The sequence below is a fragment of the Phoenix dactylifera genome, chromosome 2, assembly GCF_051530095.1.
Source record: "Phoenix dactylifera cultivar Ajwa chromosome 2, Ajwa_hap1_PhDact_Kaust_v1.1, whole genome shotgun sequence".
Taxonomy (NCBI): Eukaryota; Viridiplantae; Streptophyta; class Magnoliopsida; order Arecales; family Arecaceae; genus Phoenix; species Phoenix dactylifera.
The window spans coordinates 3,547,542-3,572,500 of record NC_143191.1 but is presented as its reverse complement, the minus strand read 5'-3'; the positions used below and the strand labels follow the sequence as shown (position 1 = coordinate 3,572,500).

At 39.4% G+C, this 24,959-nt stretch overlaps 4 protein-coding genes across 4 annotated transcripts; all 4 read right to left on the bottom strand.

Moving 5' to 3' along the window:
- Positions 1–2,287: 2,287 nt before the first annotated feature.
- On the bottom strand, positions 2,288–5,886 carry LOC120109006 (cytochrome P450 71A1-like). Its single transcript, XM_039122740.3, has 2 exons — positions 4,748–5,886; positions 2,288–3,047 (listed from the first exon to the last, which is right to left on the bottom strand). The coding sequence occupies exons 1-2, from the start codon at positions 5,666–5,668 to the stop codon at positions 2,439–2,441; spliced, it is 1,530 nt and encodes a 509-aa protein (XP_038978668.3). The 5' UTR covers positions 5,669–5,886; the 3' UTR covers positions 2,288–2,438.
- Positions 5,887–8,632: 2,746 nt separating this feature from the next.
- On the bottom strand, positions 8,633–9,656 carry LOC120109005 (protein DMP3-like). The gene has a single exon (XM_039122739.3). The coding sequence runs from the start codon at positions 9,543–9,545 to the stop codon at positions 8,865–8,867; it is 681 nt and encodes a 226-aa protein (XP_038978667.3). The 5' UTR covers positions 9,546–9,656; the 3' UTR covers positions 8,633–8,864.
- A 1,455-nt stretch (positions 9,657–11,111) lies between these two features.
- On the bottom strand, positions 11,112–12,018 carry LOC120109007 (protein DMP7-like). The gene has a single exon (XM_039122741.3). It carries the CDS (start codon positions 11,889–11,891, stop codon positions 11,253–11,255), a length of 639 nt encoding a protein of 212 aa, XP_038978669.3. The 5' UTR covers positions 11,892–12,018; the 3' UTR covers positions 11,112–11,252.
- Positions 12,019–12,916: 898 nt separating this feature from the next.
- On the bottom strand, positions 12,917–24,860 carry LOC120113020 (putative magnesium transporter NIPA4). Its single transcript, XM_039133445.3, has 9 exons — positions 24,320–24,860; positions 20,721–20,777; positions 20,119–20,209; positions 19,808–19,968; positions 19,523–19,650; positions 19,280–19,417; positions 16,818–16,910; positions 13,459–13,564; positions 12,917–13,367 (listed from the first exon to the last, which is right to left on the bottom strand). The coding sequence occupies exons 1-9, from the start codon at positions 24,489–24,491 to the stop codon at positions 13,261–13,263; spliced, it is 1,053 nt and encodes a 350-aa protein (XP_038989373.1). The 5' UTR covers positions 24,492–24,860; the 3' UTR covers positions 12,917–13,260.
- Between the last annotated feature and the right edge of the window lie 99 nt (positions 24,861–24,959).

Genomic DNA, 24,959 nt, shown 5'->3' with positions numbered 1-24,959 from the left:
GCATGGTTATACCTTACCTGTACTCGTTTAATTGACAACTCCCTAAATATATGTATTATTATTAATTAATGCTTTAATCAGTAGAATGATAAACTAAAACAATAATAGTCATTGTTTGAAGATAAGTGTCATAAATGCCTATGCCGAGTGCTAAATAATTATGTGCACAATATGTTGCATTAATTGGTGTATATATGTGAGTACGTATAGATCGATTTTCAGACTGCCATTTAGTGTTTTATTCTCTTTCTCACAGTAAAGTAGGAGCTATTGGCACAACATGTGCAACTCGCATGCATTGCAAACATCCAAAATGATTTTATTTTCCCTTTTAATTCAGGGAAGGTGTGGTTTGAGAGTGTTAGTGAGTTGAGTACGAGTTTGGTTTAATTGGCTATATCCATATCCAATCCTAAAATATGATTTAGATTACTACCAAACCCAAGCTCAAATTCAATTAAAAATCTATTCCCGAACCCAAAATTAGAACTTAAAAAGATAGGGTAATTAGATAGAGTTTTGATATAAATTGGGTGTTCAACCATTTATTTTCTATAGATCTAGACTATTTTTTAAAATTACTTACTGCACCCAAAATGTACCCCATGGGCTAAGAAGCATGAAAAAAAGATAATGATAGAACATACTAAAAGTCGTACTAAAGGAGAATATCTATTCAATTATTATCTCGTCACTTAAGCATCCGTGCATCCAAAAATCATGAGATAAAAATCCTGCAATAATCAAGCTCAGTTAAATGATAAATCGCAGCAAATATGTTGTAAAGACCAGAGAGTAACAACTAGTAATCTTAGCCTCACACGACTGAAATTAGGTGAAATAAGATGGGTTACAATTTTTGTTATATTAAGAAGAAAAGGTTGATATTATACACTTGCATCCATACAAGTTTTGGCAGAACAGTGAAAAATCTGCCTCTCATTTCAAGGGCAGTGAAAATGGGTAAGTACAAAAATAAATAAAAGGAAAAAAGAGAAGAAAAGTGAAGGAGAGGAGGCTGCCAGCCAAACAAAACTCAACTCCATATCCCTCCCCGGCCCAATTTAGAACACTCACATGGGCCAACACCTTCCCCCCATCCACATCAGAGCTACAGTAAAATCAAAAGCCCTTGTACACTCCCCTACATGCGCGCGCATGGATCAGGTCACGTGAACTAAATTCAAAACCGAACCGACTTAAACCAGTTTCTTAAAACAAAACCAAAACCATATTTACAAAAACCTCTTGAAACCGACCTAAAAAATTTAGTTTAGTTTGGTTTGGTACAGTTTATCGAGTTGATATTCTAATTTATATATAAATATAAATTTAAGAAAATTAAAAAATAAAATTTATATATATAGATATATATAGGTCAGATAGGTTTGGGTCGGGTTAGGTTGGTTGGAATACATATATTTATATATGTACATATGGGTCGGGTTGGATTAGATCGGGTCGGTTTGAACCAGTTTTTTGAAAACTTAAATTGAAACCGAACCGAATTTTTCAGTTCAAGACTTTTTCAAACTAAAATCAAACCAAATTTTAAAATAATAAGTAATATGAACCGAACTGAAAGGACTAGTTCGAATTGGGTATGCAGTTTGGCCCTTTTTTGCACATCCATCAGGGATAGTGACAAACATGTACACATATATAGTCAGTTTGGGTTTCAAATATGGCTCCACCTAAACCTAGAATCGAAACTAAGCCAAATCTTTTCAATTCATAACTTTTTCAAACTGAAACTAACTATTTTTTTTTAAAAAAAATGATATAAACCAAACCGAAAAGATCGGTTCGGATTAGGTATGCAGTATGACCGATTTTTTGCACACCCATCCTGAATGGTGACGACCATATATATATATATATATATATATATATATATATATATATATATATATACACATAATCAGTTTGGGTTTCAAGTATGAGTTCACCTAAACCCAAACATGATCCAATAAAAGTTGAAGATCATTTCATGATTAACATTGTGTCGACAATGCTGTCATCGTACTACATGTCGGTATTCAAGTTGCCGGAATAGGTTACCAACAGAATGGATAAAATGAGGAGAGCTTTCTTGTGGAAGGGTGCAGATAGTGTTAGTGGATTCTATTGTTTGGTGAATTGAGACATTGTTTGTAAGACAAAGGAGCAAGGAGGCTTGGGGGTCAAGAACATTGCACCAATGAACCAATCACCCGTGGGTCGAATAATCCGTGATGGGGTCAGATTACCTGCTCATACTACTCGAAGAGGAAATTGGGCGTAAGAATGAGGAAAAGTCTCATAGGACTCTTCCATTTGCATATCTCGCTGGATAGACTAAATCCACATAAAGTGCAACAAATAAGAAATTCTCCAAGTACTAAATACTACATAAAGGAGTAACCAGCCATGACTCAACGATTCAGAACTCCTCCTAATTAGATGCATGATTTTGCAACGAGATGAAGTCTTTCTTTCCTTCGGCTTGTGAGCCCTGGAGCTTCGGCCATGTCCATCTCCTCTCTCGTCATGCCGGAAGGCAGCTCCCAATTAAACCGGAGTACAAGATTCGCCAGTGCGAGCTCTAGAGTAGCAACTGCAAAGTTCATTCCAGGACAAATTCTCCGACCAGCCCCAAACGGTATGAACTGGAAGTCATTTCCTCTGAAATCCACGGTATTACTCAGAAATCTCTCGGGTCGGAATTCCTCTGGCGCCTCCCAATACTTTGAGTCTCTTCCAATGGCCCAAGCATTGATGAGGACTCTAGTTTTCTTGGGGACTTGGTAGCCCTGTATCTGGCAATCATCCATGGACTCGCGTGGAAGTAACAATGGAACTGGAGGGTGGAGCCGCAGGAGCTCCTTTACCACAGCTTTCAAGTAGCTCATTGCACTCAGTTCCTCCTCTCTGACCAAGCCTTTTCCATTGGCTATTCCTCTCACCTCATCTTGCAGCTTCTTCATCACCTCTGGGTTGCGAACAATCTCTACCATTGCCCATTCCAGGACTGCATAGGATGTTTCAGTTCCAGCAGAAAACATATCCTATAAAGAATGTTAATTAGGAAAATTAGGATTAGAGCTTATAAGGATAACCAATCATCAGAGAAGTTTATCAAATAATTTGACCGTTTTACATAACGGGTAAACATAATGGATGAAGAATATTATATTTGTAATTGTGAATAACAAGAGGTACTTCTAACCAAAAATAAAATAACAATGGATAGGCCTGCAATTAGCTGGGTTGATTCCGAGCCAAGTATGACTCAAAGTAAATTGGGTTTGACCCAATTTATGCCTATATCTGGACACATTTAGCACAGGTTCAACCGGTTCGGGTCCATGAATAATCGTATAGGCCTATTGGCTCGGTTAAGTTGACCAGACCCATGAATAATTTTTTAGACTCACCAGGTCATTGAACGGGGTTGGATCAAGCATAACTCGAACCCAACCAAATGCATTTGGGTTCCAACTGAGTCAGGTCTAAATTTAGGCCTAATATAGGACAAAAAAAGAGAATAGTGCACAATTCTGTATGTATTTAGAAGAAAAATAATAATAGCATGAATAATGGATGGAAGAATCATTTAAAAAGAAATATTATATAATGATTTCTGGTATTAATATTTTGACAAGAAAATGGTCTAATCTGATTAGTTGAATCTTCAATTTGCATATCAATAGCCTTGATGCCTCACCTACGAACTTGCGAACCCAATCATAAATTTTTTTGATTGAATTAGATCGGGCAGGCTAACTTGAGTTAGGTTATCCAACATTGGACTAATCTTTAGACTTGATTAGTATCCATGCTAGGTCCAGTCTAGGTTGAACAGGAAAACATGGGACCTATATAACTAGCTTAATTTTCAAACAGGTCGTCTTTTTTGACCTGTACCCACTCCATGGGCCTAAAAATAATTGGGTTCTGCTGGGCGTGGCAGGGTCAAAACAAGGACAAGTCATAACTTGACGTTGACACATTAGCAACCCTATTAATGGGCGTTCGATGCTCATTTTGGAAGCATCGGACATGAAGTCTTCCGTTACCAAAAGGTTGACGCGACCATTGGGCTCGTTAACTTATAAACTTTCCACTTGACCCCGAAGGTCAAGCTTCACAGTACGAAAGCTTGAGAATACGAATGCAATATTCGGGTGGCTTTTGAATCCCTTATCCTCAAAACAAAACAAAACAAGGGACAAAACAAAGGAAAACAAGGATGCATTGCTGGTGACGGATGCACAAAGGAAATCAGCAATACTTTGAGGCAAATCACCAAATAGATGTTTGACAAGAATGCCCGGGGTGCAAGTTCTGCTGTTCGAAGTGATAGTGATACTTTTGTAACCATAGGTGGTGTTACTGTTTTTGATACTAGCTACAGTGTCGATGGCAAAATTGGAGGCATCATAGGAGCTATCCTATGACGGCTATCAAATGGCTTTCTAATCCAACTCATTCATGGCATAGATATCATTCTATTTTACAGTACTGCTGAAAATTATTGAAACCATTATAATGTTTTGAGATTTTGTGTATTTATAAAAAAGCGAGTAGCATGGTTGATTGGATGGCAATATATACAAAATCTATTTTATGGGCGCCTATGGTTGATCTTCATTTTCAGTTTTATAATATATATTTTTTTTGACTCTCACGGATGTATTTTTTTAAGTTTCATTTAAACCATCCGATTTAGAAAAGAGAGATGTATACTTGGGTATCAGCAGATTACCGATAAGATTCCTTTGATTTGCTCTTTGGTGAGGCTGCGTTCTTTGGGGAGATCAGATTGATTATTGGAGTCCTCTTGAAGAGACATCAGCAGGTCCACTAGGTTGTTCTCATGCCTGCCATCCTTCATTCGATCGCCATGGTCCTTGATCACCTCGCTCAGAACACCATCCCATCTCTTAAACAGCCTTTGGGCCCCTGAGTTCAGCCCTAATAACGCATCCAACCATGCAAGTGACGGGAAATAGTCTTCAAAGTGGAACTGCCCGGCTATGGCAGGCATCTCGTCTATGAGCTCACGCAGCAAATCATTCCTACCTCCTCCTCTGAAAAATTTCCCTGCCACCGCTCTCGAGATCATGTCATTCGCAAAGGAATTCAAGACCTTGCTCATATCCACTGGAACCAGTGCTGCAGAGGCTTCAGAAATCTTCTCCATCATGAAGGCCACTTCTTCCTCTCTCATGAGACGAAAGGAGTGCACTTTTTGGGCACCAAGGACGTGGAGGGCGCAGAGCTTCCTCACAAGTCTCCAGTAGTCACCGTAAGGAGTGAAAGCCAAGCCCATGCCTTCATAAAACGCGATTCTGATGGCCTTTAAAGAAGGCCGGCTGGCGAAGACGAGGTCTTGAGTCCTCATGATCTCCTGGGCGATCTCAGCGGAGGACACGACAAGGGTCGGCACCCGGCCGAGATGGAGAAGCATCAGGGGTCCATGCTTCTCTGCGAGGGCTCGGAGAGAGTGATGGGGGAGAGAGCCCAGCTGGAGGATGTTTCCAATCAGAGGAAACTTGGTTGGAGAAGGTGGGAGCTTGATCTTTTTCGAGAGGGCACGTTTGGTGCTAAAAATTAGTAGATAGAGGGGAAAGAGCAGGAGAACTGCGAGGAGCAGGAGGACGAGGAGCTGCGGTGAAGGAGACATCGTTTGTTAATTAACTAATCTTCTTCTCAGTCACCTCCATGCACGCCATCCGACCTCCTTTAATAACTCAAGAGTGATGAGTACTTTTTCAAACCGATGCTGTATTTTTTTTTCGCCAAAGAAACCGATGCATGTATTGGACGTACACGGATCTTTCTTTTTGCTGGAACATTGGACACGGCTCTTTCTCGTGCATCCCCTGCATCTCCACTAAAATAAAACCCTTCCAAAGAAGACAGCACGTTATGGGCTGCATTAAGTTTAGGTTAGAAATTTCTTGGCCACTTTAATAATTGCTTGGGAAGTCCAACACCTCGCTAGTCCGCGCCGATGTACACAAATAGTATCTTTTACAAAAAATTCTCGCATTTCCTTCGCGTCAAACCAGCCAACTAAGAGCTGTAAGAAGTTGGTCCCATGCTCCCCTCATCGTGATTGGACCTTCATTCATCTCCAAGTTCTCCAAAGAGCATGTAGATTCGTCCACCTCTCATTAAGACATGACGTCAAAAATGATGAGGCGCCTCTGGGGAATCGGGACTTAATTATGAGTAGATGGGTTGCCGTCTCAGAGCATCGCTTCGAACTCCAATAATAGTACATACAACTATACCACTAAAAGCTTAGAGGATAAATTTTGTAGGTGCAGTCTTGCTTCAAATTCGCACCAGCGCATTAAACCGTCGTCAGAAGCTTGACAACGATAAATTTGGAAGACGCGGTCTCACTCCAAATTCTAGCAGCTTCCACTCCTACTTTTAATTTAGTATGTCAGTTTTTCGATACATTCGTGATCTAGTTCTACGGTTGATTAACTAGAAATCATCCTCCTAGCTCTGATACCATATTGAAAAAGAAGAAAAAAAAGAAAATTGTATTTCTGCCTGCCTGTTACAGTATATAGGAACAGCCTTTATATAGAATAGAAGGCCGACAAAGTTTGGCACAATCAATCACAAATCAATCAAGATGAAGTTTGATAAGACTAACTAAGTTTGGCATAATCAATCAATCAATAAATTCTAACACACTGTATAATGGGCATCCAACCGTTTTTAGCCTTGACCTTTCTCGTGTGCTAATTTACAAAAAATAGGGGAAAAAATAGGTTTCACAAACATAGAAGAAAATAGGGCATCTGATTCTTCAGAATTTGGCGATCATTGGCCAGAATCAAAGCTTTTAAGGACTATGAAAGAGGGAGGGAGGCTAATCACAAGTTACCGACCTTTTATCTAACTTTTGGCAACGGTTGACCATGGCAACAGCGTTAATACAGTCGATGATTGCAAAAGAAATTGAAAATGAATTCGTCTAACGGTTTCGATCGAAGCTCTAGATTCTTCGGTGAGGTAGAAGAGAAATAAGGGGAGAGCTCTAAATAGAGCTCGGCCCCGACCAACCCAAGGAGGTTCCAGGCACATGCACACCATGTGCTTTTTTTTCTTTTTTTCTTAGCCAACTTTTTTGGCCCAATTATTACGTGCCGGTCATCTTAGCCAACTTTTTTGGCCCAATTATTTTGTGCCGGTCAAATAGACCGAGCCCTACTCGGTATCCCAGGCACCATCGCTTTGTTGCTTTTTATGATAAGGACAAAGCTCTTCGTAGTTGAAAACAGATAGAAAGCAAATATAGGTGAAGTTTAGATTTTAAGATTTTGTTTTTGACGGTGCTTTCTTCCTTGTTCTCGCCTTCCTTCCATTCAACCATCTCAATCCCCAAGCTATCGCAAGAAAAACTCGAGTTCTTTTGAAGCTATTCCCCTGTCTCACGAGTACATGAAATTGAGAATTGGTTCTCACAAACAAATTAAACAAAGTAAATCATGCGAGAACCATGTGTATCATGCGAAAATTAAGCACATCGATGTAAAGTCTCATAAGATAAGAGAGTTGGTTTATTATGGTGACATATTGCTCGAGAAAGTTTATACTTCTAAAAATGTAACAGAGATGTTGGCAAAATCCGTTACTGTAGAAAAGTTCAAGCATTGCTCGGACTTGGTTAACATTTCTAGATGCTAGAGATGAGGCATTCCAACCCATCGGCATCAGATGGTGTCCCAGATTATTTTTTCTCCTAAGGGGTGAATATTTATTAAAATGGAAATTGTTAGAATAAGTGGCTCATATTGAGGTATTTGTATTTAAGTGGTATACCGGTATTTTAACGGAATGGAGTGAAGCAACGGTATATGCTTATCTTTGGGACATTTATGTAGTGTTTTATTCTATCAAAAATACTGATAGGGATTGGGACTATGGAGATAGGACTTAACTATAAATATTTTCTAATTTTTGTTATTTTAAGAGATAGTGACGTAGATACATTGCCGAATCAGGCAAAAAATTTTTTTTTCTTCTCTCAATTTTTTTCATCCTGTTCGTCGTTTGGATTATGTGAGTATGTGACTTGCGCAACAAAAACCCTTCAAAAAAAAAGAGAAAAAAAAGGTGCATTGAATTTAATTATGACAGTGATATGACAGCATGTTACGGGCTGCATTAAGTTTAGGTTAGAAATTTCTTGTCCCACTTTGAATTTTGCTTGAGCGTGGCCGGGGAGTCCATCAGCTCGATAGTGCGCACCGATTCTACGCAAATAGTATCTTTTAGGAAAAATTCTCGCATTTCTTTCGTGCCAAACCCGCCAACTAAGAGCCATAAGAAGTTGGTCCCATGCTCTCCTCATCGTGATTGGATCTTCCTTCATCTCCAAGTTACTCCATAGAGCATGAATAGATTGCATAGATTGGTCGACGTCTCAGATTAAGACATGACATCAAAAATGATCCGACGCTTCTAGGGAACTCAACCGTTTTTAGCATTGACCTTCTTCCTGTGCAATCTATTCTTTGGCGTAATCTACACTTCAGCTTTCTTCGGCACAGTCGCTTTATTCTTGATTGCTTTGTGGTAAGGACAAAGCTCTTCGTAGCTGAAAACAGATAGAAAGCAAATCTAGGTGAAGTTTAGATTTTAAGATTTTGTTTTTGACCGTGTTTTCTTCCTTGTTCTCGCCTTCCTTTCCATTCAACCATCTCAATCCCCAAGCTATCGCACCAAAACTCCAGTTCTTTTGAAGCTATTCACGTTTCACGAGTACATGAATTTGAGAATTGGTTCTCGCAAACAAATTAAACAAAGTAAATCATCGACAGCACAAGAGGAACATATTTGAGGACAAAACCCTCTCAATTCTCGTTGGCAACCGGATAGCCAATGCCGCGCCTTCTTGTAGGGAAGACTACAAACAGCAAGCTGCATATAACCCCTACCCCCAGCGGCAAGATGTCCAAGACCTCCTTGGTCTCATGCTTCGGCTGTGGATAGAAGCAATCGACCACATTCTTGTCTCTTAACGCCACCGATGCGAACACGAGCACCGAGAGCACCGCATGCACGAAATCTACGAACCTTAGCCTGTACTTGGACAGGTCCGGCGGTGCCGAGGAGGGCGGCAAGGGGTAATCGAAGAGCCACATCCCTCGAAGAGTGGCGAAGCCGTGGTATAATCGCCCGTCCGGCGATCGAAAGCTATCTGTGAAGCAGGCAAGGAAGCAGGAGGCAGCGAGGAGGAGGAGGAGGCTGCGCGTCATGAACCGGGTAGCCGCGTCGCATGAGCCATTCTTGGTGAAGACCGGGGTGAGGAGGTGGAAGGCGAGGAGGGTGCCGGTGGGGAGGAGGTTGGCCAAGTGAGCCGTGCTTGTTATAGCCTGAGCCAGTGCTTGTCGAGAGAGGCTGGCCGGGGGTGGGAGGGGTTTCTCTATTAAGCTTTCTTCTTCCTCAAAGGATTGTGTTTTCGGAGTTTTGGTAGCCTTCTCGGTTGGTGGTGGTGTTTCTTTGATGCTTTTGGATTTGGTTCGCAGAGACATGGTTGTGAAAACTGGTGTCGATTGAGGGGAGATGAGATCAATAGATCTATGGCGATCGGTTCGTATATGTATAGGGATTGTCTTATCTTGCACGGAGAGGCTTCGTTGGTGATTGGCTTTTTTGACACGTTCAGGTCTTGGCCCTCAGGTGGGGTTGGTGGGGCAACGCGTGAAGCTATTGATCACATCACATTGGCGGATAAGACATTGTCCTCATCCATCAAAAACACGACCTGCCACAGCGGGATTTTTGTTTGATAACTTCTAAGCAATTTGGATTTTGGAGGTAGGCGAAGTTTTAATGCATTTGCCAGCTCTTGATGCTCCAAGTCGAAGCATTGGATCCTCAGATGGACCCATTCGATCGGAGTATGGTGGTACTTAATGGATAAAATAGTTGTTTGATCACAGTAGCCGATGTTGTATTGGGCTTCCAATTATTATTGCTTTTGGTTGGAATTTCAAATATTTAATTTGTTGTTGGGACATCACTATATATTGGCCAGACTAATATTGCACTATTTTTAATGATCTAATTCATCCATGGATGTACATGCTATCATTCAGATGCGTAAGTTACATGACATGTGGGTAGCTTGAGGCAAGAAGCCATCAATGGTACGTTGGATAAACATCTAAATCTAAGAGGCTCTGAAATGTGCCTGCAACATTTAAAATCTTTCTGATCACTTAATCGTACATATAAGGCAAATGGCATATCTTAGTAGGGGCATACAAGTGAGTACGATATTTCTGAAAAAAAAAATTGGTGAGACGTGCACGACTTTTAATTGATTCTGTCAAAGCAAGTTGAAGAAGGAATGTGTGAAGGATGAGAATGAAATCGAGGGTAGATTGATGGATAGATGCATGGTATTGTTACCATAATTACTGTATTTGCAACTATAATTAGATGCAAAACTTTTCTCAAAAATTAATCCAGATACCCAATTTGGACCTAACCTGTGTAAGAGGTATTCCAATGTAGCATCAAACACGGCTCAGCTAATATCCTCTATAGAAGGCACATGATTGATATTTCAATGACTAACTCAACATGCCAAACATGGCATTACTTCGCATCAATCTTATACCAATTAGTTGGCACAAACAAAAAAAAATAGAGCATCACTATGTATTTTCATTATACCTAAAATAGCTAGGCTCTATTTGTTTTGTATTTTTGTTGTATCTTTTGCACCAAACAATATGATTCACCCTCATTTACAAAGTAAACTATTAGATCGTGCAATGGCCATTTTGAGATCTATGCAAGTAGATGAATATAAGACTTCGAAATGTTTGAGAGCTATGTAGTATGCAATCTAATGATAGATATCATAAAAGAAGATTAATCGTTCGTCAACACGAAAGATACAACCCAAGCATCTATTTGTTCAGTGTGAGATATGATTGGGAATAAAAAGAAAATTAGTGCCACCGGAAGCTGCAAATTGAACCGTGGCAACGTTAAATATAATGAAAAATTCACATGCCTCGTGTTCCAATTATAAGTTACGGAAAAGATTTTGTTTTTTTTTATGAAAGTTACGGTAAAAGAATTGGCATATCTCTATTTCCCTTCGGGTTGACGTGCCTCGTATTTGACCACAGCCTTGATGACTAGACGTCTTATTCATTTCCGGAATGTTTACGAGTTCCTGTACCAAGACTAAGAGCACAGCATGGAAGCAAAGATGGAGTAGCTCAGCGCCTCAAGTAAACGGCATCCCTCTGCAGCAAGAAAGGGTAACCAATCCCCCTCCTCCTGGAAGGAAACACCACGAACAGAAGGCTCACCACGAAGCCAACTACAAGCGGCACCGTATTGATCACCTTCCGAGGTATCCGAGGGTAATAGCACAGCACTACGTCATTGTGCGACGCCGCGAAAGTCAGAAACGCCACCAGCGACAGTAGTGCATGGAAGAGGTCCGACCATCTAAGCTTGTACACCGCCGGCTCCGGCGGTGCCTTCCGGCGCCCGCTGAACGTCCAGATCCCTCCGAACGTTGCGACGCCGTAGTACAGCCTCCCCGAAACGGCTCGGAAGCTATCGGTGAATGTGAAGAAGACGCAGGAGGCGGCGCAGAGGGCGACGAAGGAGGCCATGAGCCAGCGGTTGAGGTCCTCGCACCTGCCGTCGTTGGTGAGGAGGGGGGCGAAGATGGTGAAGGTGAGGATGGTGGCGGTGGGGAGGAGGACGTTGAGGCGGGCGGTGCCACCGAGGATCAAGTTGAGGACGTAGATGAGGTTGGGCTCATCGGCACTCTCGTCTTCAAAGCGGTCAGAGCGGCCGTCAAGGGGCTCGATGAGGACTTTGCAGGTGTCGTCCTCGTCTTCCATTGATTGGGAGATCAACAGATGGAGAGAGAGAGAGAGAGAGGAGGGGGGGTGGTGTTGGGGTTGGGTGGTCAGATTTGTAGGCAGGAAGTTTGGATGCTTTGGTTATGGGAGAGAGAGGAAGGTCGAGCTCGCAAGTTTGAATGATGCTTTTGTGGGACAGAAAGAAAGGATGAATCGAGGCACGGCTTTTCATGAGATCCTTCTTTTCCTTGTCTAATATTGATTCCTTTACTTTATTTTAGGGAATCAGATTATTGCAGGTGGCTACCATGAGAGCAGGAAATCTGGTTTCATACTGAGGCAGAAAAGGCATCGCACCCTACCCATAACAATAAGGAAACCAGGGGGAAGCTTTAGAAAAAGTAGCATTAGACCTGCCCGGGATCTGTTGCTTGCAATCCTGAGCCATGGAAAAGGAGCAAAGTTGATTGATCTGAAGGATGAGATCTCCAAGCCCCACCAAAGAGGAATATGCGGCAAAGACTTCAAGATTTACGAACAATTATGTTGGGTTGATGATGCTCATGAACTTCTTAAGAGATCCTGCCTGTCCAGCCGAGAACATCCTTCAGCTAGAAATGGCAGCGCTGTAGGATTCAGATGGGGGCACGTTCCAGTGAATGGTCTCCCTAAATCACTCCTTATTCTCCAATTTATTGCTCTGTATCAGATAACCCAAACCTTCAATCAAGCATCATGCCCTCAGCATGGCCTGAATACCCTTGCAAGCATGGGATTTGCAAATGATAATCGTTACATGTGTTCTCAAAAAATAATAATCGTTAAATGAAAGGATCACCTTGAGCAAAAACTCTAAATCAAAACAGAGCATGCTATCGGTTTGATCGGGATACACCAACCATGCATGTTAATGAAAGCCAAAACAGCGGAAAAGAATAGTGCTCCAAGCATTAAAATGCACAAGGTAGCAATAAACCTCCTTACTCCTGGGAATGAACGGTCAGGTCAGCCCGAGCAGAATGCAGGAAAGCCCATAAACACTCAACTGTGTCTGTAGCAAGATATTTTGCTGGTTGCTGCACAATTAACATTAATACCAAAAATATTTTGTAGCAGAGTTAAGGAAATTGTCCAAACTTCATGTTCAACAGATAAGACTAAACAGTGAATTCTTGGCAATTGAAGCTAAAATACACTGGATGTGCAACCAATTGAACCCTATAGGTCTTTACTGTTGTCTTGGGGGGCAGAACCTATTGCTTTGGGAATCTTGAAAAATAAAAAATCTATACTTTCCCGGAAAAAAAAAATCAAGACTTTTCCCCTTTTTTTCCTTGAGTGCATGAATTGTAAGGTCAGATGTAATAATACATGTAAAGCTGACGGAAAGAGAGAGCTCCAGAAGAAATCATGGGGATCGGACTGAGTCCTGACGCCTGAGAGGAATGCCCTCAGGGGGGTAACCATCTTCATCAGCATGTTTTGGGAGGCGCACAGATAAAGATGGTGAATGACCTGTGAAATAGACGAGCATTACACAGATTTAACCACAAGTTTGATGAATATGGTTTAAATCCAAAAATATAAAGCCACATGGGTGAAATACCATCAGCCATGTCCTTGGTCTTGTGAAGAAGAAATGTCCCAGAAAGGATTGTGATAAAGCCACACATCTCTGTGACTATTTGTGTTGGATTTTGCCGATCCCAATCCTGCAAGTAATAATATGACAATCTGATTGTTATTTTAAAATATACATATAAAAATCGCCTTTACATATGTTCTCATGCACCAAACCGCTCGCTAGGCTGTAAATATAAAGTTGGTGAACTTTGTGCCTGTGTGCGGGTGAGTAGGGAGGGAGTTTGAAATATCTCGACACAAATAAAGGCTAAACTTAGAAGAAAATGCTCAAGCATCCTTTATCGATAAAGTGAGAAGAACCTAAGAGATTTGGTGTCAGACATGCATGGAGGCAAAATGTTTCTACATACTGGATCAAGACAATGGTGAAGTTAAAGAAAATAAGATTGTTAAAAATCACAAGAATAAATGACAAGGGATGATCGACCAATTAATTGACAAGAAAAGATACAACCAATGTTATTGTTTTCTGAGGGTGCTTGGCTGCTTAAAAAGCACAAGAGGTTCTGCATGTCTTGGATTTCAAAAAATGAAGCACCACAATGACATCCATCATATCAAAATTGTTTTTTAGAAGTCACCACAAAAACTCTAAACTGTAAAAAGTAGTGAGGATAAGAGATGAGAATACAGATTAATTTACAGATCAAATCTAAATTGTTCAAGTGACAATAGAAATGACGACCCAATCAAATTGTTTTCATGTTCATTTCGCCTATTCCCAACAGCTATGAAATTAATTCTTAATAATGACATTTATTTGTGGTCTATATGTCAGACGGGCATCCAGAAAGCTAACAATGAAATCCCTAACAAGCTACCCAACAGTATTACATTATCCGCAGCCTTGGTAAGAAGTGATTTGTTTGCTGCTCATATATGTTATATAACCTGCTATTGCATGTCTATTCAACATGATATCGTTTCAATCCAATCTAGGATCCTCCTTTCTACCATGGAACATTACAGCTGCCAATGGCAATGCTGATATTAATAATTTAACGTTTAGAATATTCATATAACTTCCTCCAGAAATTGCAAGGAACCCCTTTTTTTACACCTGCAATGTGTATATTCTCTATTACAATGATGGTTGAATGATAGACGTAGACGGTACCTGGGAAACTACATTGTTTTGTGCCAATTTACTGGTTTATAAGGCCCCAAAAAACATAAAAGGTTAAATTTGACTTGATCAAGGTACTAAATGTTCTCCTACCTCATCTGCTAGGTTGTTAACCATTAAACAGACTGACAGTATATGGCTTCTTTGAACATTATGTCGCCATGCATGAGTTTGTGTTATTCAGTTGCAAAACATGTTCGCATTCACATGCTTCTGATTTTAACAGTTAGTGAACAAGTCTAACATGTAGAGGCTATCAATATTATTTTGTCAATGCTATCAAATGACAATTGATATGTTTCTAATGAGTAAATCCCTGGGGAAATAAAAGATAATCTTTTGACTTCTGAAAGCAATCAAAAACTTAGTGATCCAACAAAACAAATATTAATGCAAAAAATTGCCATCTGTTTAGTTCAAAAACCCTAAAGTATCACCCCAAAACAATCAACTACGAGAATGGATGTAGAAAGAAAAGTTTGTTTTCTTTACACTCTTGATAGTCCTAAGGTCACAAAGTTCAGTTTCTGTTTTGGAATTGGCACACCAACAACAAAAAAGTTTCAAACATGTCCACCTTCTGCAAGCGATTCTATGATCCAAATCTGCACCACCCCAAAAGTTCACCATGCAGTGAGGGAGTTAAAAGCTAAAAGCTATACATCCTCAAACAGAGGTAAACTTAGTGCATGAGCAACCATGATTGGAAATATTGGTGCAAATAATTTGAAAATAAATTACAGATGTAAGTAACACCCAAGATGATAGTCATAAGAGTTGAATGTAAACGGGAAAGACCCCAAAGGTTTGCAAGGTTAGAGGAAAGCAAGATAAGGATGAGACAAGACAATGCAGTGACTTCTGACGACTTTTCTGAAAGTATCGAAGTTGTCACAAGAAAAAACAAAAGCATCTTCTAGAAATTACTATGCAAACTATCATGATTATAGATTTATCTCTAAATAAATCAACAGGAAAGAGTTCTAATGAAGAAAGTAATGGCATATAGTTTTAAGATAAACCTTTTCAAAAGATTGAACTATGCTGCACCAAAAAAAAATATTAAACTTGATATTTGTGATCAAAATTTGATGATATACACAGAAACAGAATGTCAAATCCATGACCACAGACCAATATTGCATGGAGACAGGCATGATAATTGGACTCAGACTCATGTCCATGCGTCCGACTCAGCAAGAGGGAAGAAAAGGGAGATACAGCAATAAGTAGAAATAAATAATTTTAACTAAAAATATATTTTAAGCATCACATAAAAGAAAATATTAAAAATATATTATTTCTTAAGGTCTTCCAGTATGCATATTTCTCATCCAAACCTCCTGATTAACTTAAAGATTTTAGATATCTACATGCATGACCAATCTCTACAAAGAAGAAAAGCTCACTTTTGATGCTGTTATAGTGGGATAAACTCTTGGTTGGAAGAGTTCAATTCCCTAACAATTATTAGAAGCTCCAATTAGAAAATAATAAATATTCAAGTGCCTGACATGTATCCAACATGGATTCTGGGAATTGGATGCGAGTGTGCATGTAGCACAACAAATGACCGAGGCTCAAGCATGGAAAGAAGCCAATGAGATTCTCTGGGTTGACCACCAAATCCGTTATCTTGTTGGATCATCTCAAAGAGAGACCTCTTGACATAAAGCAAGCTCTGCACGAAACACAACTTGACCTTTTCTATTGGCCGACAACTTTGTTCTCTCTTTTTGTTTGTGTTCTCTTTTGGGGCATTTATGACATTATCCATTTTTTCCTGAGCCCATGGATGGAGTATAAGACCAACTCGGTATGAACCGATAACCGACGTTCTCCAAAGAACATTAAAGCCACACAAGAGGTAACCTGATTAGAGACTTGCACTGGTAATGCCAAAAGCAATGTTAAGGAGCACTGACAAGTGTGACCAGCTACTGTGAGATTATGTTGCTTAAAACAATGATAAGCTTGTGGCCTTATCTTTCTAAAGTTGTCATTATCAACTAACAACTTGGGTAATCAGAAAGAAGCTTCACCACATAGTTATGAGCTAGTTACAAAGATGGCTGCTTACATGGCAGTTAGTTTGCATTTCTTACTCCACTAATGTAACATCAGCCAGCATTTAATGTCAACAACAAATGATCTGGTGTCACTACTCAAATAAACGGTTCACAAATAATAGTTACCTTGAACATGATCACACTAGCCAAAATGGTTAAGGATGTAAACATCACATAGTATATGGGTGATACAACTGCTGTGTTGAACGTATCAAGAGCCTGCAAATAAAAATGAACTTTAAACATATCCACAAGCATTAAAAAATCAAGGGTAGTACCTAACAACAATATCAATTAGCAATAGTTATCAAGAATAAGAAATTTAGTAGAGTAACAGACATGACAAAGTTAATAGCTGAACATGGCAAAAATTATATTTCCTATTTCTGTTCCTTCACAGATGTAACAATAGTCCTTTACAGGAAAGGTGAAAGTTCACCACCATTCCATTGAGTATATATAACAATATAAAAGGGAGCCCCGTCACGCAACCCCTAGAAAATGTAAAAAATAAAACAGAACAATAAGGAGGTTAAGGGCCATCAGTCTCACTTCCTGGCCCAAACAACTATACACTCACCAAGTCCCCACATTCCAGACGTAACATTAATTAGTTTTTCAGAGTACATATTGATGCATATTAATAATAAACAAATGAGCTTAAAGTAGTTGCATGAGCTTAAATTGGGACCTTTAAGGTATATCTCCTAATCTTCCAACAAGCCTTCCACATTTGATGGAAGGCTCCTCTTTAGCCTGAAGTAGTATTGAAACATCCAGGATCACGTTATAGAGGGCTAATATCAAATTCACTAACCACTAATAACATTTTGCTAGGTCCTTCCATGACGTCTTTCCAACTTAGAATATGCTCCATGCCAACCCATAGCCAATTTTATTTTAATGCTAAGATAAGAATTCTACCCATTATGAACAAACATAGCCATTTAATGTAGAACAAAATTAAATATCTCAAATATATGTAAATTCCGGCATGAGAGATTTTGATGCTATTTGCATTTTTTTATTATTTTAGTTTTAAGTAAAAATTTTGGTGGGAAACATCGCATGCATCTACCTTACCAAACCAAATAAAGCACAAGGAGAGGTGTATAATTTTCTCAGCATCATTTCAGCAAAGATTATCCCAGATCAATATAAAAGAGAACAGAAGCTACTTCAAAGTATTGCAAGAGTACACACCATCAACAACTTTGGATGGAAAAAAAAGAAGGGGCGCAAGGAAAAAAGCTAGTGTAAATACACAGCTTCCAATGATCTTGTGTCTCATAAGTTGAGATGTAATAATTAGCAAGACTAAGGGCTAAGGAGAGAAATGAAAACACACACAAGTTATAGAAGAAAAGTGATGGGACACGCTAAAAAGATAATAGGTTTAAGAATAAAATAGTTGCAAGAAAAGCAAACGCTGTCGGTTTTTTATTTTCTAAGGCAGTTAATAAAAAGTTCTTGGAGCAGATAGTTGTTATTGGCTTGGTATAAGTATACATGTCCATCAGGCAGTGTACGAAGAAAGCTGAGTAAGTACTCGAATTAGCAAGAGAATCCCATTGAGGTTGGAGGCAGGCATGAGAGACCAAAAACTAATAAATAATGGCGGATTGATGCTGTGGTAAAACTGATGACTTTTCAGTAGCATAAACCTGCAGCAAGAATGGCCTCTAATACCTACCGACTGACATAGATGCGCTTACTGTTAGCACTCAGAGGAAAATGACAAAGGGGAGCCATTTGCAATGCAACATTGACTGCTCATAAGGGAATATAATCGAATCATAAATAGGAACTGCAGAAGAAAGCTTCTAAATAATTCGTACTCAAACAGATTATATAAAATAGTAGAATTTGAGAAACTACAATGCACGCAATTTGCAGATGACATCACATGAAATTAAAAAAGTTATACACAGTTGGATCTTATAGTGATATTGTAGAGAAAACACAAAAAGGGTCTAAATCATAGTAAACTACAAAATAAAATTTAAGTAAAAATCCAGATGACATACAAACCCTAGTCAAAGGATGCAACAAAATTATTTCTGACTTCTGAGGTTTTTGAACAAAAGTGCCAATAAAATAATATTAGAAAACAACAGAGAGCTTCAAAATTAAATTTGAAGCTACCAACTTCTCTACTTAAGGAGGTATAACATGAATGGTCCAAGAAATATAATCTTAAGCATGTACGCCATACACATTCAGTCAATTCTCGAAATCAAAAGCTTTCTTTGTAATAAATTCTCTTGCAAATCCTGTGATAATTAGATTAAGAAGTCAAATAGATGAGGCCCTTCCTGTAAGATTTATAAAATATTAAAACTAGAATTTAAGTTCATAGTTTGTTCATTCTTTACTACTTGATAATTAGCAATGAAATATTAGTATCCCTACATCTGAAAGCATAAATATATAAGAAAAGGAGACACATTAGTTTCATCTCTGAATTTACGGCTACTATCATTTATGGAGTAATGCTTTCAAAATACAAAACAATCCCTAATTGTGGGCAAATTTCAACACTTACAAACATAACTACACTTTTTTGGTAAACAGAAAGATAGCCATACCTTGTTCAAATAGTTCACTTGAGTAATCACACATGCAGCTACAACTATTGTGAAAGCCCAAGTTTGGGGATAAATTAACTGATTCATCCCCGAAAATGTCAACTTCAGAGCTATTCCAAGAGCTTGCACACTCATGACCTGCCCATGTGGAAAAGTAAGAAAAGAAAATGCTATGGTGACATCTAAAATTCAAGAACACGAAGCCAAGATAATTGAGGATGAGTGCTATACACAAGAACATACCGATAGAGAACCTACAAGAGAGCAAACACCAATGTACACCATAATATGTGTCTGTCCATAATGGGGGACAAAATGGAATATAAGCACAAAAACAGCAGCAATTACTACTGCTGCATAGAACAGAAAAGCTGCAAAAAAACAACAATTACGCCTTAGCAATTAGCATGAATCATTATGGTCATTGAATAAAAGGATGACTACAGCCTTTGTTAGTTACACTTGTATCAGGATGAACTAAAATGACTACTCCCTCATATAATTGGGATAGCGGAAAACAGCCAAAACCTGGTTCAGTAGCCAGATCCCATACTTCCTTAACAGATTCAATCTCACGCTCCTGAGGGGCATGGAGAACAATTGTGGTTGATCCCACAACACAAAGAACACATCCAAGAATGCCAAATATGTGCAGCCTCTCCCGTAAAATGATATGTGCAAGAGCAGCACTGTAAGACAAATAGTCGGTGATAGCACATAGACATATTAGAAAATGCAATACACACACACACACACACACACACACACACACACACACACACACATATATATATACTAGCTAATCCAAAAGTAATTTGACATGAGACTGGGGGGCATGCCTGATGATTATGCTAAGTGCACCAAGAGGAGTGACCAAAATGGCTGGAGCAAATGCATAAGCTGCAAAATTGGCAACTTCCCCAACAACCACTGTTGCATTAGCGTCAAATTATTAGTATCTGTTCCTCAAAATTCTCAGCAATGACATTACATGAAGTGGCGTATTATAATAAAGTGCCAAATTCCAAAAAAAAAAAAGAAAAGAAAAGAAATCCATAATGGTTGGGGTGCATTACCATAGAAATGAGGCTAGGCTAAATGTGTGACAGGGACATCATTTACAAATTAAACAATGACATTGAATAAAAAGAGAAGTTCAAGAAATGGAAGATTTATACACTCAATCAATAACCGAGTCAGATCTGGTGTACCATAGGAGAATTTAAATTAAAAAGTCATCCATCTTGCTATAAGAAAAAAGGAAAGTCAAATCTGAATTCTTCAAATAACCATTTTAACACTTTTAAGTATAACAGACCAATTCCATACAAAAAGTTAATTGCACGGCCTAGAAACCTGCTTTAAAAATTGAAACAACATTTTTTTTAACCAAAGAAGGAAAAAATGATACCACATTTGATTCAAAGGATTGAACACTCACTTGTTATCATTCCTATCCACCAAAGTGGTTCGTACAAGTAAGAATAGCCTCCAGATCCTGTTACGAAGTCAAAATAAGTTAAAATGCTTCGAAGAAAATACCGACCCAAAGAAATTAATACAGAAGAAGCCTGAAGTGCAAGAAAAGTAAAGCATACAGGAAAATCATGAACAGTTAGAGCCATAATCAACCTTATCACAATCTTCTAAGGTGGAATATATCAATCTTCTCCACTTTTCAAATCATCATTGCAGCACTTAAAAAAGAGCAGAAAATGTTTCAGTTAATGCGAAGCGCTTTTCTTGATGATATAAGTATTTTTCAGCTGGCAAATTCATTTCAAAGGTCTATAGACGTAAAAGTTCACAATTTCAAGCAGGTCCAAGGGCCAGATATGTGTAGCTGACTTATGTTGCTTAGGTGTCAAGCAAGTGAGGATGACCAGCAAACAGCCAGCATGCAGGCAAACATGGCACAAATGATAAATTTGGAGTTTGGGTGCTGCATGTGGTTGAGATCTTCCAACAAATAGCAAATACGCAAGCACAATCAGCAGTGCATTAAGAAAGTGCTATGGCAGGAAGAAACAGTAAACTATGAGCATTGTAACCCTTGGTGCTAGATAAGGTAGCCTATCTTGGAGATTTGTTCAGGCTTTCCACCCAGACATTGTGAGGAATTCTTCATGTTGAGTAGAGTCACGATTGCTTAGATGTTAAGTAAGGATTTTCACCCAAGGTTTTAAATAGCGTGGGACGGACCATCCCAATATTTCCATGGAATAGGATGCCCTGCATACGGATGCTCATGATGGTGGATGTCTTGTGCCATCCCAGTCCATTTCCCAAGCTGTCGTATCCCAACACTCGTGGAAAACCCATAGAATAAAAAATGAAATCAACCATCCACCAAATATGTCTTTTATTATGTTTGAGCATTCATTTCACATATGTCTTTTATTATGACTTGTGGAAAATCCATAGAATAAAAAATGAAATCAACCATCCACCAAATAAACCAAGAAGGATGGCATGCATAAGAACTATTTATTAAAAAAAAAAAAAAACTCATCTACTGTTTTAAAGAGACCCCCCACAGACTTTGGCAGTCTTCAGGCCAGCATGCTGATGCTATATTTTCCTACATGGCACTTATAGGTAGGTCAAATGCCTAGAGTGTGCCCAAACAACTCACTTAGGCCTAGGAATGTCAGCTTTTGACCATCTTTTGGGATGGAAGAGGCCTTAGGCAGGGCAGGTCAAGGTATTAGGCATGTCAAGTAGACAAATAATGATCCATATCATCTCTCATCATGCCCAAACGCCTGATGTTAGACAAATATTGGTAATTGTTGATAGAATGTCTAGTCACAACTTTGTACAAATATCCAGCAATTGATAAAGTTGCTGCATTAACTTGAATCCTTAAGCTTTTTCTTGCAGATGACCAACTTATATTTTTCTTACAATTTGTACAGAAATTTCGTATTCTATTAAGTAGCATGTTGTGCACCACAAATATTAGTCCCTTCATAAACATAATAGTGTTTATGTAATGGGCTTTTTATTTCCTTTGACATTTTGATTTGTTTCTAATTTCATAGTCATTTTACATATTTTAAATTTTAGCTTTTTTTTCTTATTGTTTATCAAAAAATAATCCAACCGAATGCTTGCTATCTACCTAAGCATCGTGCTCTCTACCTAAGCACTGTGTACTCTGTTGGTCATGTGCTGTGTTGCTCCAAATGTCCAAATATATAAACTGATCAGCATTGGTAACAACCAAAGCTTCTTATTGAGACTAAAGGAGGCAGCCAAGGTTTTAAATCCTGTGGGATAGGGATGCCCTGATTTCTCCACTAAACGAGATGCCCTAATATCCTACCCTATCCCAAAAGCAGGCCCAATCAAGCATTCCGGCAAGTTCCTCCATGTCTCTCCCCTTCTTTCTTTTATTTCTTTCTTTCTCTAATTGTTTTTTCTACCATTTCTTCCTCCTTTCCTTCCAACATTTCTTTCTTTTCTCCTTCCTTTCTTTCTTCTTTTTTACTTCTTTTCCTCTTCTTCCTTCTTCCCTTTCTTTCGTTCCTTTTTTTTGTTTCCTTTTTTGTTCTCTCCTTCCTTTATATCTTTCCTCTTCTTTCCCCATGCGGGGTTTTAAACCATCTTTCTATATAATCAGGAAAGAAAAGATCGAAAAACTATACTTGAATTTCAAAAACATAAAATTCTAGGGGATTCTCAAACAAGAGTCCTTCCCTACTTCAATCCCCGTGTCTCAATACCCCCCCCCCCAACCCACCCCGGGGTTTTGGGTGGGTTCCTTTTTCAATCAAAAGAAGCGAGGTATGATCTGACAAAGGGAACAATTGATTGTATATTGTTGACTATGCAAAGTAGTGAATGCTAGTACGAGTGTTTTGAAAATAGATTCAGAATACTAGCTTATCAGACCCTGCACATAAACATCCTAAATTCGCTCAAACATGTTTTTTTTTTAAGATAAATTGATAATATATACATGTTTGAAATATGTACAAAAAGCTAAACCTTGTAACTTTCTGTTCTTAGTTTTCCCTGCTTTGGTCATTATTTGGGTCTAAAAGTAGTTTGGATCCAAAATGAGATCAACCAGAACTCATAAAACATGCCAAGAAATTTAGGTTGTTTTACGGAGAAAAAAAAAAACTTGAATCACATAGATTTTGACAAAAAGATAAGTAACTAATGCACATATCTTAGGATTTAAGATTTAAGTAGCATGACCTATATAGGGATGGGAAAGGCAACGCCTGTGATAGGTCTTGATAATATGATTGCTTCATGGACCTCAAGGTTTTCCTTTTTCTTCTCTTTTACTCTCAGTAAAGATTCCAAACTTCCACCTAGCAGATTCTCTTCCTTCTTCTTATCCTATTATATCTCATGAAACTTTCAATCAATCCCTCAGCAGTGCTACCTACTACAGATTGCAATACTATAAAAGTCACAATGTTAATCTATCAGCTGGATAATAATTAAAGATAAATATTACAAATCCTTCCCATTATTGGATATCTGAAGAAACGTGAACCTTTCCATAGCTAATGGCAAACCATCTTTTCAACTGAGACATTTGCACGTATAATCTCCATTTTTCCCTATCCTTCCTCCAGTAAAATTAATCGGCATCAATGCATCATGCATTCTCTCATTTAGATTCAACATGCTAGGCATCAAACGTTACTCAAATTTATCATTTACTGCTGAATACATCTAAGTGTCAACTCTCCAATACCGAATGAACAATTTTATATAAAACGATGCAACAAAGCCCAGATAGAACCCTTCCTATCGCTACCATACCGCACACAACACACTCTTATCCTACTAAATTCCAAGAAAGAATGCAGCATTACAGTTCAGATCACCAAATCCCGCAAAAAGACCACCAAATAAGGCAAAAGATAGAACCATTACCACATAGAGATCTAAGGAAACTATCTCAGCAAGAATCCACAGTTCAGATGAGCAAATCGGCCAAAATAACCACCAAACGAAGGGAGAAAAGAGAGAGAATCACAAGAAAGAAAGCCAACAAAGGTATCTACTCCGTACCTGCCCTGACCCCGGACGCGCCGGCCTTCTTCAAACCCTTCTTCTTGACGATGAAGCTGGCGCCGATGAATAAGCTCGAGGACAGCGCGAGGATGAGGCCCTTGATGTTGTCGGCGGACATCCCGGTGTAGGACTCCACCCAGCTCCTCCCCGACGCCGCCCCCGGCGCCATCGCGGAGAAACCCTATCGATCCGGACGCTACCTCGAGATCCCCACCACCCATCCCACGGCGTCGCCCATGGCGGCGGCAGCGGCTTGTCAGCGGGAAGGGAAAGCACCCGCGCCGCTAGATTTCGGGACGTAGGGGACGGCGCACGCGGCGGAGAGGCGGCGGCGGGGTGGATCGGTGGTTACGGTGGGTCGTCGCCGTCGGTCGCCTCGGTCTTGTCGGAGATCTAGCGGCAGTGGGCGAAGAACTCGCGGAGAGAAGCGAGAAGACGTACAATGAGGAGGTAAGCGGGGAAAGAAAGTAGAAGGTTTGCCGGGGGTGAATGGAAATATGATAGGCAGTGCTTATCGCCTTATCGGTTCTTTGTTCGTTGTCAGTAAATGGAGCTGACTGCTATATGGCAATATGCGGTTGGACAAAATCAGGGGGTCCGTAAGATACAAAGTGAAGTTGGTCCGCGGAGAACCAAA